Here is a 16,471-nt window from a genome sequence, read left to right as displayed (position 1 = left end):
AAAAAAAAAAAAAAAAAAAAAAAAAAAAAAAAAAAAAAAAAGCAACAGGAAACCAAAAGTTGGAATAAAAAGCACCAAAACCCACTCTCTACTGAACACCATTAAGCATTAAGTCTGCAGAACTCAGCAAAGTCTTTGTCCCTTCTGTAGAAATTGAATCTGCAGATTAAAAGATGCCAACGCCTAGGAACACCTGTCTGGAGGACCCCTTCAAAACAAAGCTGTTTGAAAATAGAAAAAGATTTTGTGCCACAGTATTTTGTAATTATATACAGAAGTATAAATAATTCCACACTATTTCAACATCTCGTGCTTAAAAACTCTTCTGTACCTCATGCTGCTGAGTAGCCTTTTAACACTGCGCAAATAACAGCAAATATATTTATAACGTACATAAATTTAGATTGAAATTTGAAACTGCTGACAATTTTGAAAGGACAATCATTTGTCAGAGATTTAAAACTTTACAATAATTTCAGACAAATTGTTTGATTTCACTCTGTTGTGGACAGTGACATCAACTATCTCTGTAGTGAGGAAAAAATGGTAAAACAAGAAAATAGCCAAAACTCAGATGAAGAAACTGAAAAAAACGAAACTAACATCAAAAACCCAACCGATCACCAAGACAAGATATAAGCTGAATCAGTTTTTTTCAAAAGTTGACGTTCCTTTTTCCTTGTCTGCAGGTGCAGGCACCTGCTAAGTCCGGCCTAGCAACACCATTTCCCAGTTCCACTTCTCCCACTTGAATACCCAAGGACCCGTTTTGCACTGAGCAGATGCAGAAGTGCAAAGTCAAGATCAGAAGCACCGCTTACTCCCATACTTTTCTCCCGGAGTTGTGCAGGCATTTCTGTACATGTGGGTTACTTTAGCTGTATGAACAAATCAGTAAGTATGCAGCTCACTAATTACAGCCATTTGTGAACACAGCTACTTAATTTCAGAGCTCAGTTGCTGTAAAGTTAAATGCAAGTTAGGAACAAATTTGCACGCGCGTTTTGCATGCAGTTATAAACCTTCTGGGATCACAGTGTGCAGAAGCAAAGTGCTCCTCTCTTATGCAATCTATTCTGGAAAAATCAGAAAGTATAACAAAAATACTGTTAGAACCTCCTGTCAGTCTGCACAGATAACATAAGACATACGTTAAGGATTAACATCGTACTTCTTATCACCTACGAAAGGATACTGAAGTGGACCCTGACCTGCAGCATGGATTACATTTTCAGTTATGTCAACAGATTCCAAAAATGCTTTGGCAGATGGCATTACATTTTAACATCAGTGGTACCCTAATGTGAAGGAAGTCCAATTAAATGAGGCTGCTAATTAATAAAAATAAGATGAAGAAGGGGACAGATTCTGCCCCTGTATTTAGCCCGCGTTTGTGCCAGGCACATGCTCATAGGTGGTTCCAGCCTGAAACTCCTATTTTACTTGAAAGACCTTTTGAATTGTGGTGTTGAGGAGGGGAAAACCTCAGACACTGGAGCTCCTATTCCTGTCTTGGTACCTCTGACTTAGGACATTTTTTCTTATTTACAAAAGGGTAAGGACAAACCCTTTTCATCATCGTTTTCTTTTCCATGTCTAAAACATATTCTAGAGTAGTACTGACTCTGATGTGTTTCTGGCTTGATTATAGCTCAGTAAAATTAGCAGCTTTTATGGAGTTGAAGGGAAGAGACTAGGCAGGAGCTGTACAGCAGTGCTGGCCTTTGTCTGCAGCAGCTGGTACACACCAGAGGACAGCAGAGCTCCCTCCCTTGCAGAAACCAGCAGCAGCTCAATCAAAAATTTTACTCCATTCTTGGAACTGGAAGACACTATGTTTCAGTATTCTTTTCCCCAAAAGGTAACCAGTATTGAGATTTTAGATGACATTTATTAACAATATGAATTGGAGAGATGAGTAAGACTATTAAAACTTTTCCTTAGCAGTAAGACATTTGCAGGATGGAGAGACGACGGCAGAGTAACAGGAGGAGCAAAATCCAACACAACGATCACAATGTAACAGCCATGTCCTACAAGCACAGAGGAAATCCTGGTAAATATCCTCTGCTCTGGGAAAAGGAAAGCCTAATAGAGACCATCAGGGAAAGTGTATTTTGGGGGGGAAGGAGATGAACTGAAAATACAAACTGAATTCTTCCTGGAAATAAAATTAATACAACCTACAATGAAGTTAGCACTCCCAGACACTCAAAAGTAAAGCATCACACTCAACGATGCTGTAGATTAAGTCTCTTTTCACTGCTCAGACATGGCACCAGATCACAATTCAGAGAGTAATGGTGGCAGTTTAAAAAAGTTCTTGGAGGAGGTGGATCAAGCCCTTAAATGGAGACCAGACTCTGCTATCAATAATTTCCCAGGTGATAACCGGGCTGTTACAGCTGATCCTGCAGCCAGCTCCATGAAGCAGGCAGGGCCTGGTCTTGGCCAGGGGAGCCCACACATCGATCCGTGCGGCACGGCCGTGAACTCTGCTCACATGACACTCCCCAAGAGATTGGATCTATAAATAATATACATAATCCAGCCACAAATCCATGCCTAAATCAACAGACTGAAATCCCCCATCACTAAAATACCTGAACCATATCATGAAATACTTCTTTTTTTTTTTTTTTTTTTTTTTTTGAAGAGAGCTTAAAGGTTATTAGTAACAGTGTTTGTTTGGGTGGTTGGGCTGGGTTATTGCTGAACAAAATGAGGGAAGTTTGCTGGGGATGCTGTGGGAAAGGCAAGTTGAAAAGCAAAGCTTGCATTTAATTCATAAGCAGCAAGGTTAATGATCATTCTTATTTTATCTGACAAAGAATTTCTTAGTATTGATCCAGCTCCCTCTAACAGGGATCTTTTTTTTCTTCCGTTGAAAGAAAAATGAGTAAAATAAATAGCAACAATGCTCAAGAATGGAAATTCAGTTAGATTAAGCTCACAGGTTTTTTTTCCCTTTCTGGACACATACTGTGGAAGCTTAAAACTGTCTCCAGTTGGAAGTATTATGGCCTTTCACAGGGAATTTTCTGCACCGAGGCAGGCAAGCTAGGCATCTTTCTGACAAAGGGAAGAGCCACAGGGAGAATAAGGAGAAAACACCATGTTTACATTTACATTTTCTTTTACCTCTTGGCTTGTAAACCCGCATTAAATACAATTTCTGTATCAATATTGCATGATACCTTTCAAATCTCTTTGGAAAAAAACCATCTTGCTTTGTATAATTAGTCATTTGCCTTACAAAAGGGAGAAATAATCTGCCTCAGACTTCCTCTCCTGCTTTTGAGCTTCTTGCTTGTGTCTAGAGGCCTTATGAATTCTACTAACCCCTCGGTAACAGGAGCCCTCCTTCCTCTCCTTTTCTTTTTTCTTTATCCTAATTATATTTCCCTTCTGTCAAGCTGAGGTTTCTGTTTGCTGAGTGTGTAACACGGTTTTGTAGTGAGCTGGTTGAGCACCCATCAGCCTCCTCCTAGGATTAAACCCCCAGCTCCAGCGCTGCTCTACTTGGCTTTTTGCTGAACTCATCCTAATGAGGACGCGGGAGGTGAACCAGTGTGGGAGCGATGGGGGAGCGGGGGGCAGAAAGGCTGAAATCAAAGGCAGAATACTGATGATGATTCAAAACTGTGTTTATGGAGCTCAGTGGTCAGAGTTTTTACCGTCTTTTGACATTCTTTCAGGCTAAATATTGTATTTCCTGAGTTGGCTGTCATCTCCATCTGGCTGTTGGCTCCCGTACAGACTAACTTGTCTTTTAGACAGCTGGCCCTATGGCTCTCAGCTAGTTACACAGTTTGTTGGCTGAATCCAAAACGAATTCACCTGGCTAATGAGCTTAATGGTTCTTAAGAACATTCTGTAAATATTTTATAAATTTCACTTCATTTATTTAGGTGTAAAATGTAAAGAGATCCTATAAGAATAAATAATAAAATCTTCAGTCATACATATATATATATATGGCTGGAATGACTAAAATGAACAAAAGGTTTTGCTATTTCATTCAGACAGATGCAGAATCGAGCCTAGATTTTCCTTGCTTCATTTTAACCTAAAAGCCAACCTCGCTTGGCTTTTTAAGTAAACTTTTTCTGTATGCTTGCCTATTTTTAATGTGCCTCTTCATTCCATTCCATCATCAAATATTTTTCTACACTTTCTGAAGTAGCAGAACAAAGAGACCAGTGAAAAACAATTATCTACTTATATTTGTTGTGCTGCTTTAATTTCCCTGACACTCTGCTATAACAAATTTGTGTTTTGATGGCCATCTTAGGAAACAGAATTTTAAAATTCTGTCTGAATTTTAGAGGTGATTAAGAAAATGAGGTCAGCAGGATGTCTGCATGTGTGTGAAGGTAAAATTGTTCAGATGTGCTGACAGCTTTGGCATTTGAGGTCTTTATTCAGCATTTCTGACAGAGCCAAACCTTCTATTTGGCCAATACTGCAAACCTGAGCACAATTCAGGCCCAAGCACAAAGTGCAAATCGGGGTTTGATATGCTCGTGGCCAGATTCTGTGACTCCTTACAGCGGTGTGTTTCTGCAGTTCCTCTTTGACGGATGTCTGGAAATATTCCACAGTTACACCGAGTCCAATGGACTTAGTGTGGATTTACATCAGTGGAAAACTGAGAGCAAAATTTGATGCTATAGGTTCTTTTTACTCCTTCATAGATCCTAGGTAGGAGTCAATTGTTTGCAACATCAATAGACCAGTAAATTTCATCATTAATCTTGGCTGGGCTATCCACAAAGAGTTTAATATTTCTTGTGTTTATTTTTATTCAGAATATTTCCAGTAAATCTCTTTCTAATGTACATGTTTAACCCTCTTGTAAAAACAGGGCTTTGGAGGACTATGACTGTAAAATCAACTTACATACATTAACTCCCTTTATAGGAGGTACTTGCAGCTCTATAACTTGTTGTAAAGTAAAATTTAATTCTTGTTTTACTATTGCATTTCAGTTCGTGTCTGGGGGAAAAAAAAAAGCACCCTTCTTGTGTTTTCAATTAATTTACGTGACACGTTTGTGGAATTTTATGAAATAAATAATTTTGTGAAGCACTACGCTGACCTGTGCAACGGTCTTAGATTTTTCAATTGCGTTTTAATGAGGCAAGAAGTGTGATTTTTGCCCAAATGGAATAAAATCAGATTATATGGTCAGAAAACCAGAAAAATAGCCTCTCAGTAAAATCCTTCCCTTTTAGCAGAAGGGGAAGGGAAAGAACTTGTTACTTGCGCCAAGCTTCAGAGCCTGTTTCACTGAGCAAGGTGGTTACAGTGAATTCAGGATGGAGTTTGCAAAGGCTTCAGCAATCTGCTGGCAGTCAGTTTAGCTTAAACAGTTGAATAAATTTTGTGGATATAGTTTTCTAATTTGGTGTCAAGGAAACCACAGAAAAATTAGATCCTGAAGTGGTGTAATTTAGTGCATCTCCTTTTACATCAATTGAGGTACACAGATTATCTACCCTCAGGAGAATTTGTCCCAGATAAATTTCTCACTGAGTGGTTTTCATAGCAAGGGCCAATGAAAAACTAAAAATAGCATTGCTGAGGGAATAATTTGCATTAAAAGAAGTGTCTGAGATAGTGAATGAAGAGACTATCCATTGGCTGTATTGCTTGTTTGATATTTAAAGGGAGTGGATTGACTGGAAGACTCGTGATGATATTCAGAGAGGAAGCCACAGGGAATGGCTTCGCATTAGGATTTTTAGTGCCATCTATTGAGATGTGCCAATAAAAGAAAACAATATATATTTTTTATATATATCATAGGTTTCATTTTTTAACTTGCCAACATTCATTGCATTCATTTGCTGCTCAGACTAGTTTCGAACCTCCTTGCAGCATGGGTCATATCAGATGGTCCTGTCACATTCACATACTATTGGGAAACATAAAAATCACAGTGTGGTACCTTCAAGTGTCTGGTTTCTCTCCTCTCATTTTAGAATAAATATAAGAGCAAATCTCCAAAGATGGGCACAGTCCTCCAAATCTCTAGAAACAGCTTGGCAACGGGGACAGAAACGTGCCGTGGCATTTTTTTTCACTTCTTCCCCCCAGTATATGGGCTTCCCACAACTACTCTCTGCTCCTCCAACAGGTTTTTTTTAACCTTTCTGCAGCTTTCAGGGACTGGTGTCAAGGCAAGCTGGGATGGCATGGTAGTGCAACAACCACAGGAAAGCTCCATGGGGAGAGGCCTAAATGAGCAAAGCTGAGGGAAAAAATTGTTTCTTTAAAATGAATTAGCCAAAGAAAAGGTTTCAAGTGTACCTTCCACTTCAAAGAAAGAAATGGTCCTAGACCAAATCAATCCCTTCCTTGAGAAAAGTAGAAAGGTTTGTCTTGTCTGCAGACACTTTATGATTAAACACTGGCTAATTTCTAAAGAACAAACTTCCAGAGAATAATCTTGACTTCTGCAGGAATTTCAACATTTCCACTCTCCTTCCACTTCATTTTTCCCTTTCTTTTTCATTTGTTTTGCTAGTGTTCAGCAGGGCTAGAGGGAGAGGAGAAAATCTGAACCCAATTCTTTTATAAATTTCCTCTAAAAATTTCACCTTTCTGGAAATTATTTGTGACTGCAAATGTGCAAAAGAACCTCAGACTGTCTAAATTTTACTTCAGTCTTTCAGAGGCAGAACACAGTATCTCAGATCTCGTTTCTGCTGTTCTCCCAAAAGTGTGCATCTTTTAAAACCAACAGGTAATTCTGTCAGCTTCATATTTTGGTTAATAGATCATTTGTATAGCAAATATTATAATCTCAACATAAACTTTCTTCTACAAATTGTGGGGATAACTTAGGGACCACATATAATTTATGCAACTTAAATCTGCAAAATATTCAACATGAAGTTTCTGTTCAGGTCTAGTATTTGCAGTTCACAACTGTGGATTAGAAACAATAGTGGGTTATAAAATGAGTAAATTAGGTTTTCAATCAGAGAAAGGAAATAATACTGTGTAACTTACCCAACTATTCAGGCAGCTTGAATAGTAAGTCTTTTACTGTATCTGTGTCTCTTGGTTGCCTGCTTGCAGATTCAGAACCAAATTTCACTTTCTCACGTATTTGTACCATTCCCTAAAGTGGTCTGGAAGTAAAGCTTAATAGACACTTTTAGAAGAAAGGATGCTTTAGTTCTGGGTTTTGGTTTTTTTTAATTTATCTCCGTGTATCGGTGTAATAATTTTCAGCTATGAGTTAGCAAAATATTTAGAGATAAACACAAACTATGAGTAGCCTAGCTTTGTAGCAGGTGGGAATTGATTCTTTTAGTTAAATATTGTGATGATTTCTAATCAAAGCAAAGCAATGCAAGACTTTATTCCAAGGTTTATTTGCCTCCAGCAAGCCTAACCAGTGCTTCTCCTGCATCTGTCTAAAATGCAATGCTAACAGAAAAGCATTTTGCTCCTTGGTCAGGTATTTAAAACTTAGTTTAAATGATTTCACATTTGAGCTTCCTGATCATGTGTCCCTATAAATGTTTAAAACTGCTGTTGTCACAGAAATTGCGTGACAAGAAAAACAGCAGATTACAATGTTTTGCTTTGTTAGTTTTGTTTGTTTTTTGCAAGAGACAGCCATGCATAAGCAGTCATTCCCCAGATGTTGACACTAGACTCCTACAAATATGCCTGTTGAAGTATCATATATGGATAAGGACAAAAAATCCCCAAGCCCTGAAGTTTGAATGAAATACTAAGATCATGTTAGATACATACTTATTTCTCAGCATTTTCAACCCTCTATAAAGCTTTACACCACATTTGCAACCTTCCTCTGTGCTGTGGGTACTTCACTACTGCAGTACAGAAGCATTAAATTAATCTTTCTATCTTCCATCCTTCCATCTTTTCTTAATCTGAAAACTGTGCCAGCAGCATGAGGGTAAAACACATTCCCTATGTGTCCTGCAAGTCTTGTCCATTAATCCAAAAGGTAAATTCTCATAGTTGCTCCTGAATAGTACTGTTCACTATTATTTGTAAGTGTATATGATACTTTACAAACCGTGCCCACAGAAAGTATTCTGGAAACCATGCATTTACCATCGAGGGGAAATAAGACAATGCCATTGAAGATGGTCAGCCAGTGCATGGGAAAGACACAGTGCTGCAAGGGCTGGGGTACCAATTCCTCCTTCAGTTCCCCTCTAAACTCTCTAAGGAAATTCCTCCCAGAGGACCCCAGCATTGTCTAACTAACCATATGTAATCTAGAACTCCTCAGAGATGAACGGCAGCCATCTCTGGGATGGAAGAAGATCAAGTCTTTTAAAAGCATTCCACCATTAAGTCTGAATAATTTCCTGGATATGTCACTGAGTAATTTTTACCCAACCTTTCTGATTCTGTCCAAGCAAAGCTGTCAGGTGCAATAAATATCTATTATTTATCTTTGTGATAGTGAATGTTTTAAAAAGAAGCAGGGAAGATAACAATACGTATATTCCACAACTAAGGAATTAAGTCCATCAAACCAACCAATTTCTCTCCTTTGGCTGGTAGGTATCTTTCCCAAGTGACAATCTGTTGTCATTTTTTTAACCCACTTTCTTAAGGAAATGAGGCTCATGAGTTCACATTCTCTTTCTTTTGCTCATCAGCTAATAAATTCTAGAAATTCACCAACAGATTGTGAAATCTCCATCTTCTCCATCATCAGAGATATGCAAAACCACACTGGACATGGTCTTGGGCACTCTGCTCTCGACTAAATGACCTCCAAAAGTACCTTCTAGCCTCCACTATTCAGTGATTCTGCTAAAACTTTTTTTTTTCCTCTCCAATGAAACTATCAAAATATGTAAGAGAAATACTAGGCAAAACAGAAAGAAAATTAAGCAAATGTCCAAACAGTAAGTACTTCCAAACAGCTGATAGTATTCAGTAATCACTCTGAGGTCAGAGGACTTGACAAGAGTGCCCTGCTCTAAGACATCCAAAAGTAATTTCTTAACGTGCAGTGTCCTGATTCCCAGCATTATGCCAATCCCAGTTTACAGGATTTTCAGCTTGAAACATTGGCTCTCTTTTATCAGGTAACAAAATTTCACTGACTGCACTGTGTTGAGTTTTCTCTATGGCCACTTGATGTTTTTCTGTGTGATGAGTTCATCGAGATGAATGCTAATAAGCAGTTAGGTGAATCTCAAAGGATTCAGATAAAAAAGCTTTAACACAGAAGATCTTTTTTGCATGTATTCCAGACCCTTGAGGAGGGTCTCAGAAGAGCCTTCCTGCTTGCAGAAAGGGAGAGACAAGCTTTTGACGCTATTCCACATGACATCCTTGTCTCTATATTGAAGAGACATGGATTTGATGGATGGAGCACTCAGTGGATCAGGAATCGGCTGAATGTCAAAGTTGTGGTCAGCAGCTCAATGTCCAAGCAGAGAGAGGTGCCAAGTGACGTTCCTCAGGGGTCAGTGTTGGGACCAGAACTGTTTAACATCTTTGTCAGCGACATGGGAAGTGGGATTGCATGTACCCTCAGCAAGTAGTGACAGGTGTCCCTGCCCAGGGCAGGGGGGTGGAACTAGATGGTCTTTAAGGTCCCTTCCAACCCAATCATTCTATGATTCTTGAAATACTGACTGGTACTTGCGTTTGCTCCTTCCAACTGGCTACCCCAATCTCGAGACAGTCATAGTCTATGAGCAGCTCAATAACACTTGACAGTTTTTACACAGCTGCAAGGGGAAGAGAGGGGAGTGATTGAAATGAATCACAACTGTTTTCTGAATTTCATTCCCTGAAACATCTCTTTTGCACAGCACACCCGCATGGATGTGGTACAATCAGTGCCTCTAAATGAGAAATTGTGAGAGCGAGAGGAGCGCCTGTCAGCTCAGCACACTGCAGGCTGGCTCTGCGTGGCTGTTCCATCAAACCCAGGCAGAGCTGTACTTTAGCTTGGAGAGCAGTCATCACAGCCGGGTTGTCCTTTCACAGAGCAAGTTCATTAAATCCATAATCAAAATTATTCTGTTTATTTTTAATTTTCCTAATCAGCTTAATTCCTGACAACAAAGTGAGACATCAAATTGTTTTAAATGGCAGGATTCCAAATAACAAACTTCAATTTAAGCGTTAATGACAGCAACTTGGGGCATTATCTGGGAATTATTTACTGGCTGAGAATAGTTCCTGTTTTGAAAACTGAGTTGAGCAAATTTCTATTTATAATTACATCATTTCAGGCCAAGTCCCATAGAACTTGTTCAGGAAAATTTCTAGGAGCTACAAGAGCAGCTTTGGTATAAATATGCTTATCAGTACTTGATTTTTATGGACAATAACCTTTGAGGTTATTTTCTCTTTTTAGTTCACTGCTCATGACCAAATGACGTCACTGTAACATACATCACCAGTTACTTATCCTTATGCAAACAAAAGTGTCAGTTATTTATGCTTCAAAATACATTGCAGCATTTTTAAATTGCATCCAGAGACTTAAAATCTGCATCTGGAGCCTTGTGTTTCAAATATCTTATTTGTAAAATGAGTTTAAAGCACTATTTACCTACTTTCTAGTTTGCTGTTGTGTAATTACTGCCAACTGTCCTTGACTAAAATATTCTCAATGGGCAAAATTCATCCCTGGGTAAACAGGCAGCAAGCGTAAGCCTTAAGCACATTTAGCAAACCCACAATCATTTCAATGTATACCCGAGAAAGCACGGTCTGCTGCTTAGATATATCACATCAGCTGCAGTAATAGGTTGTGATGTGAAATGCTCAAGTTAATGCTAAATAAAATTGTATTTGCACAAAGTATTCATACCTGTATGAGTCTGAGTTAGAGTTGTCATTAAAAGGTTCTCCCTGTCTTTGTTACTCTGGGAATAAAGTGGACAGTTCAACTTTCAGTACATTCTACTTGGGTAGTAAGCAGCAACAGTGAAAAAAAATTAATATTTGCATTTAGTTTGGTTAGAAAACTTAATATCCGAGCATTTCGCCAGCCTGAAAAAGTCTTTCAAATCAAGGAATGAAAATCTTGGTTCTATGAATATCGACAGAAAAACTTCTGTGGACGATGCAAGGAAGGATCTCACCAAGAGCGTTTGGAGTCCCTGTTTGAGTCAAAGCAGCCCCTCAGTTTGAAGTTTTTAATATACTCTTCTTTAAGGTGAGCAGCTTGAAATTTGTTTGTGCTTCTTCTGAGTCATCATTAGCAGCAACTTCTTAAGCACAGGAGTGAATATTTTCTAAGAATACTTTCAGGCTTTAGTTGTTTTACAATGGCTGCCCAACAGGTTCCCTTTTAGAGGCCCCATGTTTTCATTCACTTTATCTAACACAATTTCTCTCTCCTACAATTGGTGTTTGTATTTGAAAGGCATTAATGCAAGCTAGAAGACCAGCATACATAAATGACTTCAAAGCTTTTATGCATAGAACACTTTCCAAGTGACCACAATTTTTATTTTTGCCTCACTGTTCATTTATACAAATTAGCAGGTGCACCCTGCCCTTTGCCTGGTCTTTAGCCAAATCAAATAGGAAAGAAAAAGGAAAACTGGAAAGCAAAGTTCAGACCCTGTCCTAGAATAGAATTGTCCACTTTGGGAAGTTGAATTTTTTCCACTGAGTCTCACGTTGGATAATCTTAGCTTTTCACATCTATTTTTGGTTTGAAAAAACTCTGGGAGATTTCTGCCTCTGGGGTAAGGTATTTGCATTTCAGACTGTGAATTCTTGGAAAACCCTTGTGAGCGGTGGTACACATGGAACACCGGCCCCTCTGGGAGCTCAAGTCAATTCAGACCCATGCCTCTATGAGCTCCATTTCTGACAGCATTTCTCGGAGCATTTGTGAATACACTGAGACACTGGTCAGATGGATCAAGTCAGGGATTTCTAGTGGGAGCTCCAATCCTGGAGTGCAGGGCTTCTCTGTCATGTTTTTGCTGAAGACAGATAGTGTCTAATATGAGATCCAGAAATTATCTTCCCTGTTCTTGCTGAAGCACGGCACATACTACCAGTAGTGTGTATTTTAAGGAAACTATCAAGAGAGATCTCTATTTCATTCTGGAGCAAGCAGTTCTTACACAGCTGAGCTGTCATGAAAGAAAAACTAGTACAGCATTTGACCCACCACCTTACTTCACAGAACTGAATAGAGACAAATTTTACTGAGCAGGACTACTTACATAATGCCATCATTAAGCTGTCATTTTTTTTAATATGCCAAGTGTCAGCTTTGTGGGGTTTGGTGGGGGACACGACAAATAACTCAGATGTAAAAATACTACAGTTCTTCCAGGTTGCTACTTGTTGGAGTGCTCCCAATTATACTAGTTTCCACAAACAGAAGGCTCACACAACACTTTGAATTTTATGACTACAGGTTTGCAGGATAAAACTGTCAGCTGCTAAGAAAGGATTCCAAGGACACTATCCACATGGAGACTTAGAACTTGTCTATATAATTCCAAATAAATGTTGAAGCATAGCAACTATTATTCTTTATACCACTAAAACTTAGTAATACAGCTGACTCCAAGAGACTTGAAAAATCCACTTATACAAAACAACACTAGGGAAAAAAGAGTGAGGTAGGGAAGAAGGTCTATTTATTTACTTTTACATATAAATCAGGAGGTCTCCAAAACTCACAGGCACTGAAGAAATAGCCTGAGAAAATTGAAACATGTCTCCTCAGTAAGTTCTCACTCCATAGGAAAGCTTCATGCTTTCTGAAGGGGCTAGAACTTGTTGCCAAGAAGGTATTTGGACATTAATTTTTTTAATTAATGCTCCAGGATATTCACACAAAGACACAGACATCAACTACTGTGTAGAATATATTTTTAATTGGAAGAGGCTATGCCAGCTGAGCTATAAAACAAGTACAAGCTGTTAGATATAATAATAGAGAAAAAAGACTAGGGGAAAAAAAGTGAGTCATGGGGAAAAAAAAAAAAAAAAGAGAGAAAAAAACTATTTAGTTAAAAGAGACTTCCCAGGACTCCTGAGCTAATGTAATGGTAGAAAAACATGAAACTTATCATGACCATCACGAATGCTGTTCAGGGATGCAGGGATCTTGATACCATGGAAATGGCACTTGTATTCAGGATTATCTTACATGATTCACATATAAATGAAGATGGTTCAGATTTCGGAGCAGTAACAGCACGCATCAAAATCTGCGAGTGTTGTTAACAGTGCACGTACATGCACTGTATAGGGCATCATGGTATAGGGATGCAAGATATGAAAAAGGAATTTAATTTTCCTCTTTCAATCAGAAATGAGCGATGTAAACTGTAGCTCCTGATACATAGATAGATGCCACTGACTTCAGGATCAACTAGATGTCACTGCTCTGATGACGACTTCAAAATATAGTCAATATATTTTTCATAAAATTCAATCCTTTTATTTGTTTTTGTAAATAATTTTCTGTAAAAAAAAAAAAAAAAGTATCAGGGTACTAATTTTACTAATTTTTTTTTAATTTTATTACTTTTGTCTCAGAGAAACATTACTACATGTTAATAACTGGAAGCATAGTCCTGACGAGGCTGTTGAGAAGCCAAAGTGATGCTTTCCTTAGTGCAGGCATGCAAGAGCTTACAGAGAGCAGCCACACTGGCAGCACAAGACTGAGGGGACCCACTAGGTACTTTGCTGCTGCTGCAATGCAGAGCTCTAGTTTAGGCATCCTCTACCTCATGCAAGATGGTTTCTATATATGACAGGTAAGTGCCAGGAAGATGATATGAAGCATACTAAATATATAGTCTGTTAAGCCTCTTCTACAAAGATCTTTAGACATCCTCTAAGATGAGAGGTGGATTTAAGGTAGAGAAGTTAAGCAGTGAGGCCCATTGGCATTCACGGCTGATGCCAGGATTGCTTCTCACAAAGCTGGAAGAGAAGTTGCTTCTTTGCTTAACATCTAATGCCTTCAGGGGAAGACATTTCCCTGGACTTGTCGCCCAGTGGCCAGGGATGAGATGCTGCCTGCTCAGCACAACTTTTGGCCAGACCACTCCTTTAAAAGGAGGATTGTAAGGATTTTAATCCTTCAGGGCAGGACTCCACTTCCTCACTGACTCCTCAAAATAGAGGTGGGAGCTATCATTTTAAAAGAGCACTTATGATCCCTGATCATTTCTCTGAAACAGAAGTTGTGTGCACCTGCCCTTGGGAGCAGATTCAGCTTCCAAACAGGAGCCCCTGTGAAGGGCAGAGGTTCGGCTGCATCCCCTTCCCTCAGCAGATTTATCGAGGTTGATGTGAAATGAAGCCCTTGCCTCTGGTGATGGGCACATTAGCTGCGGGAACATTTCTCTACCTTTTCACTTAGGGGTGCGCTGCCAGTGATGACACATCAGAAGCTGCAAGTTCCCAGGAACTGCAGCCTGTGATGCCCTTTAAATACTGAGGCCGAGACAAGAAAAAAAAACCTTGAGCTTCTTTTATCTCCACTTTCCAGACAGTGTCCAAGCATCTCTGTTTTCCTGGTGATTGTCCTTTACTGTCTGACATAACCAGCACTAAAAATCTAGGTATTGCAGCACCTAGCTGTTGGCTCCCCAGGCTCTTTGCTGGAACTTTCTCTAAATACCTAAATGTTCAGCAGTGCTCACATCTAAAACAGCAAATGAAATGCTGGATAGAGAGAAATTTTATATGCCAGCCGAGAGAGGGTTGTGATAATGTAATTTTCAGATGTAAGTGCACCTAAGCCTTTCAGAGGGGTTAGCCCAGACTGCTTTTAGCACTGAAGTCAGAGAGAGTGTTCAGCATTTCTATCAAAGCCCAAACACTGTGAGATCTGGGCAGTCAGACCTAAAATAAGTCAGGTAATACACTTTTTCCTCAAACAACACTGTTTGCAAAACTGGTAGAGAAAATACCAAATTTTATCACTGACCTTTTAGAACTATTTTCTGCTTTCAATGTTAAACACATCCATTTTCTCTTTGCATTTATAGGCCTCCTTTTCTTCTCATATATTTGAGCTCCAGATAATTATTCTAATTTAAAATATGTAAAAGCCAACAAATGCAACAGAAGTATTTTCTCTTTTGAAAACCATGGATAATTACCTCCAGTATCCATTACTTAGATGCTTCATGACACATTTTTATTTTGCTTCTCTGATATTTTTCTCTTCCTGACAATGCAAATCTCATATATTGATTGATTTCTATAGTATTTTACCTGAATACATAACATTAGCCATAAAAAGCACTGTTTTGTTGTACTACTGGGGTGGGTGGGAGCAACAAAACACCCAGGCAGACAGTTTCTCCATTACATACGAAATCTGCAATGCTTTAATAGCAGAAAGATAAACAAAAATTTTTGCTAAGTATTCTCTTCTGTGGGTAACAGATCCCCATTTCATTATAAAGCTAATGAAGTAATATTTGGAAAACTACAGCAAAAATAATTAAAAATTAGATCACCATACGGGAACTTATTCATTGAAAGTAACAGTTAAAACTCAGTCAGAAGACTGTTTATCAAAGGAAAAGATTAAAAAGAGAAATTATAGAATGTCAAAAGTGTCTTCTTTATAAATATACAATTATACCTCAAGGTACAAAAGCATGTACATCAGAAAAAAATGAGGGAGAGGCTCATAAGTGGTCTGTGATCCTACAGGTCAAATATCACTTACAAATTACACATTATAAATGGAATATCTCTCAAAATCAAGGTCTACTGCTACGCAGACCATATACTGCCTATATGCTACTTATTAGCAGAGAAACTCAAATCAATCAGCTTAAACATTCTTTCTGGACTTCTCTGTCCCTCACCTCTTTATAAGACTTGTGTTATTCTTATGGCATGACTTCAGCACAGGCTTTCCTAAACTCCCTAATGAATGAAGATATCCATCCAAATAGTTCCTGAGAGTCTAGGTCTTGTGGCTCGCCAAACTTCACCTGCAAATTTTAAAGAGAAGAATATTTAACATTAGTATATCCAAGTAATCTAAACCACGTCCAGAATCTTAATGAAATTAAACGAACAAGAGAAAATTTAAATACCTTTTTTATTATTATTAACAACAATAATTAGGAAACTTAGAGCTGTCTAAAATCTCCAACAAGCTGAAATCCAAAATATCCCCAGTAAAAGTGGCCCCAGGAGCTGTCACTGAGTTACCTCAGTAGCCCAGGTTGATGTATAACCCAGTCTCTAGCTGGACTATAGATCTCCAGCTGAAGAGAAGAAAAAAATCAGTAAATCATGACTGGCTCTGCAGTTTGTTAGATGAACCCGTTTATAAAATAAAATGCATACATTAGGGAAATAGTTTATATTCCATGGTGGGCATGTTCCAGCCAAAAGTTTCCCTTTTCTGTCATTTTGCTTTGCAAACAAGCAAAAATATTCATAGGGAAGTAGACATTTTGGGAAGAAAAAGTAATTTATCAAA

General features: G+C 38.5%; 2 protein-coding genes across 3 annotated transcripts in view; both read right to left on the bottom strand.

Annotated features, from left to right (window-relative positions):
* CBLN4 (cerebellin 4 precursor) overlaps nt 1-1,166 on the bottom strand; it is a 6,603-nt gene extending 5,437 nt beyond the window's left edge. The window contains exon 1 of the mRNA XM_026862316.1: nt 1,152-1,166. Coding sequence (XP_026718117.1) covers nt 1,152-1,166 — 15 coding nt within the window. The remainder of the gene's footprint in view (nt 1-1,151) is intronic.
* An 11,486-nt stretch (nt 1,167-12,652) lies between these two features.
* Nucleotides 12,653-16,471, bottom strand: part of LOC113487589 (delphilin-like) — a 45,296-nt gene continuing 41,477 nt past the window's right edge. The window contains exons 17-18 of one of the 2 annotated variants that reach the window (XM_026862267.1): nt 15,846-15,974; nt 12,653-13,470 (exon numbers count right to left, since the gene is read on the bottom strand). In XM_026862267.1, the coding sequence (XP_026718068.1) occupies nt 15,870-15,974 (105 nt within the window). In that variant the 3' untranslated portion in view covers nt 12,653-13,470; nt 15,846-15,869. Of the gene's footprint in view, nt 15,975-16,471 lie in introns of both variants that reach the window. The other variant, XM_026862265.1, reaches the window with a different exon arrangement.

Source organism: Athene cunicularia, assembly GCF_003259725.1.
Source record: "Athene cunicularia isolate RWA chromosome 20 unlocalized genomic scaffold, athCun1 chr20_part1, whole genome shotgun sequence".
Classification (NCBI taxonomy): Eukaryota; Metazoa; Chordata; class Aves; order Strigiformes; family Strigidae; genus Athene; species Athene cunicularia.
This window is presented reverse-complemented; position numbering and strand designations above follow the sequence as displayed.